The 1010-nt window shown below is 52.1% G+C and overlaps 1 protein-coding gene across 1 annotated transcript in view; it reads left to right on the top strand.

Moving 5' to 3' along the window:
- Positions 1-463: 463 nt before the first annotated feature.
- Positions 464-1010, top strand: part of EMH_0030650 (acylglycerol lipase, putative) — a gene marked incomplete at both ends in the record, with an annotated part of 8953 nt that continues 8406 nt past the window's right edge. Inside the window, one exon of the mRNA XM_013494436.1 lies at positions 464-1008. Coding sequence (XP_013349890.1) covers positions 464-1008 — 545 coding nt within the window. The remainder of the gene's footprint in view (positions 1009-1010) is intronic.

Genomic DNA, 1010 nt, shown 5'->3' on the forward strand with positions numbered 1-1010 from the left:
TCGCTACTTGTAGTTTTTTTGAGGTGGTTCAGAGAATTCCTGAATTTGTATGTCGAGCCATGCGCGCGTGTATACCCGTGTACGCACAGCAGCTACACATAGTACACATATCAGACGGGAGAAAGCTGGCGAGAACGGGCCACTATGTGTTGTCTAATTTGTTTACGAGGGGTTTCTAATAAAAGAAATAAATGAAAAAACCAGAAAACAACAAAAATATTTTATTTAATTTCAAGTTTCCGCACAGCTGTTCTCTGTTCAGCTTCGATCGAGGCGTTCAAGCCTGGCCGCGCTTCAGCGCCTAGTGGGCGTGTATGGATGCTGGTCGGCTGCTGCCACTGCGGTGAACCAGCGGTAATTTGTGAATATTTTTCGTTTTATTTTTCTAAATTTCTCATGAAAACTTAAAGAAGACGACTAGAAAAGGCCGAGGAGGCCATTTAATCTCGCACTGTTTCCACCGATGGCGCCGGTATTGAATTCCCCTCCCTCCGGGCCTCCGGCGCCCCAAACAAGTCCAAAAGAAAATGACCCCCCAGGCCCCATGTTGATCGAGCTGGACCCCTCTCTTGTGTTGGCTTCTGGCCTCAGTGGCGAGCCAGCTGGTGGTCCCTTGCCTACCGCAGCATCACCGGAAGCAGCAGCAGCAGCAGCAGCAGGAGCAGCTGGTGCTGCTGCAGCAGTGACAGCAGCAACTGGAAAAACCAATACACAGGTTTGCGTAGCTGAAGATTCCTGGGGAGGTGCAGCAGCTCGCATGCCGTACGATAGGCCGCGCAGCCGCAAACTCAACAGAACCTCCAGCAACCAGTGCCACGTAGACATGGGGGGCTGGCTGAAGGCTTTCCCGCATATGACGATCGAGGACTTGGGCCCGGGCTTCAGTGCCGATAGCTTTGAGAACAGCCAGGGCCTCAAGATAGCAACTTATACGTGGAGGCAGCAGCAGCAGCAGCCCCCAGTAGCAGCAGTGGTTCTCTTTCACTCATACACCTCCTACGCACTCTTCG

This window comes from Eimeria mitis, genomic scaffold, assembly GCF_000499745.2.
Source record: "Eimeria mitis Houghton genomic scaffold, Emh_scaff1158, whole genome shotgun sequence".
Lineage (NCBI taxonomy): Eukaryota > Apicomplexa > Conoidasida > Eucoccidiorida > Eimeriidae > Eimeria > Eimeria mitis.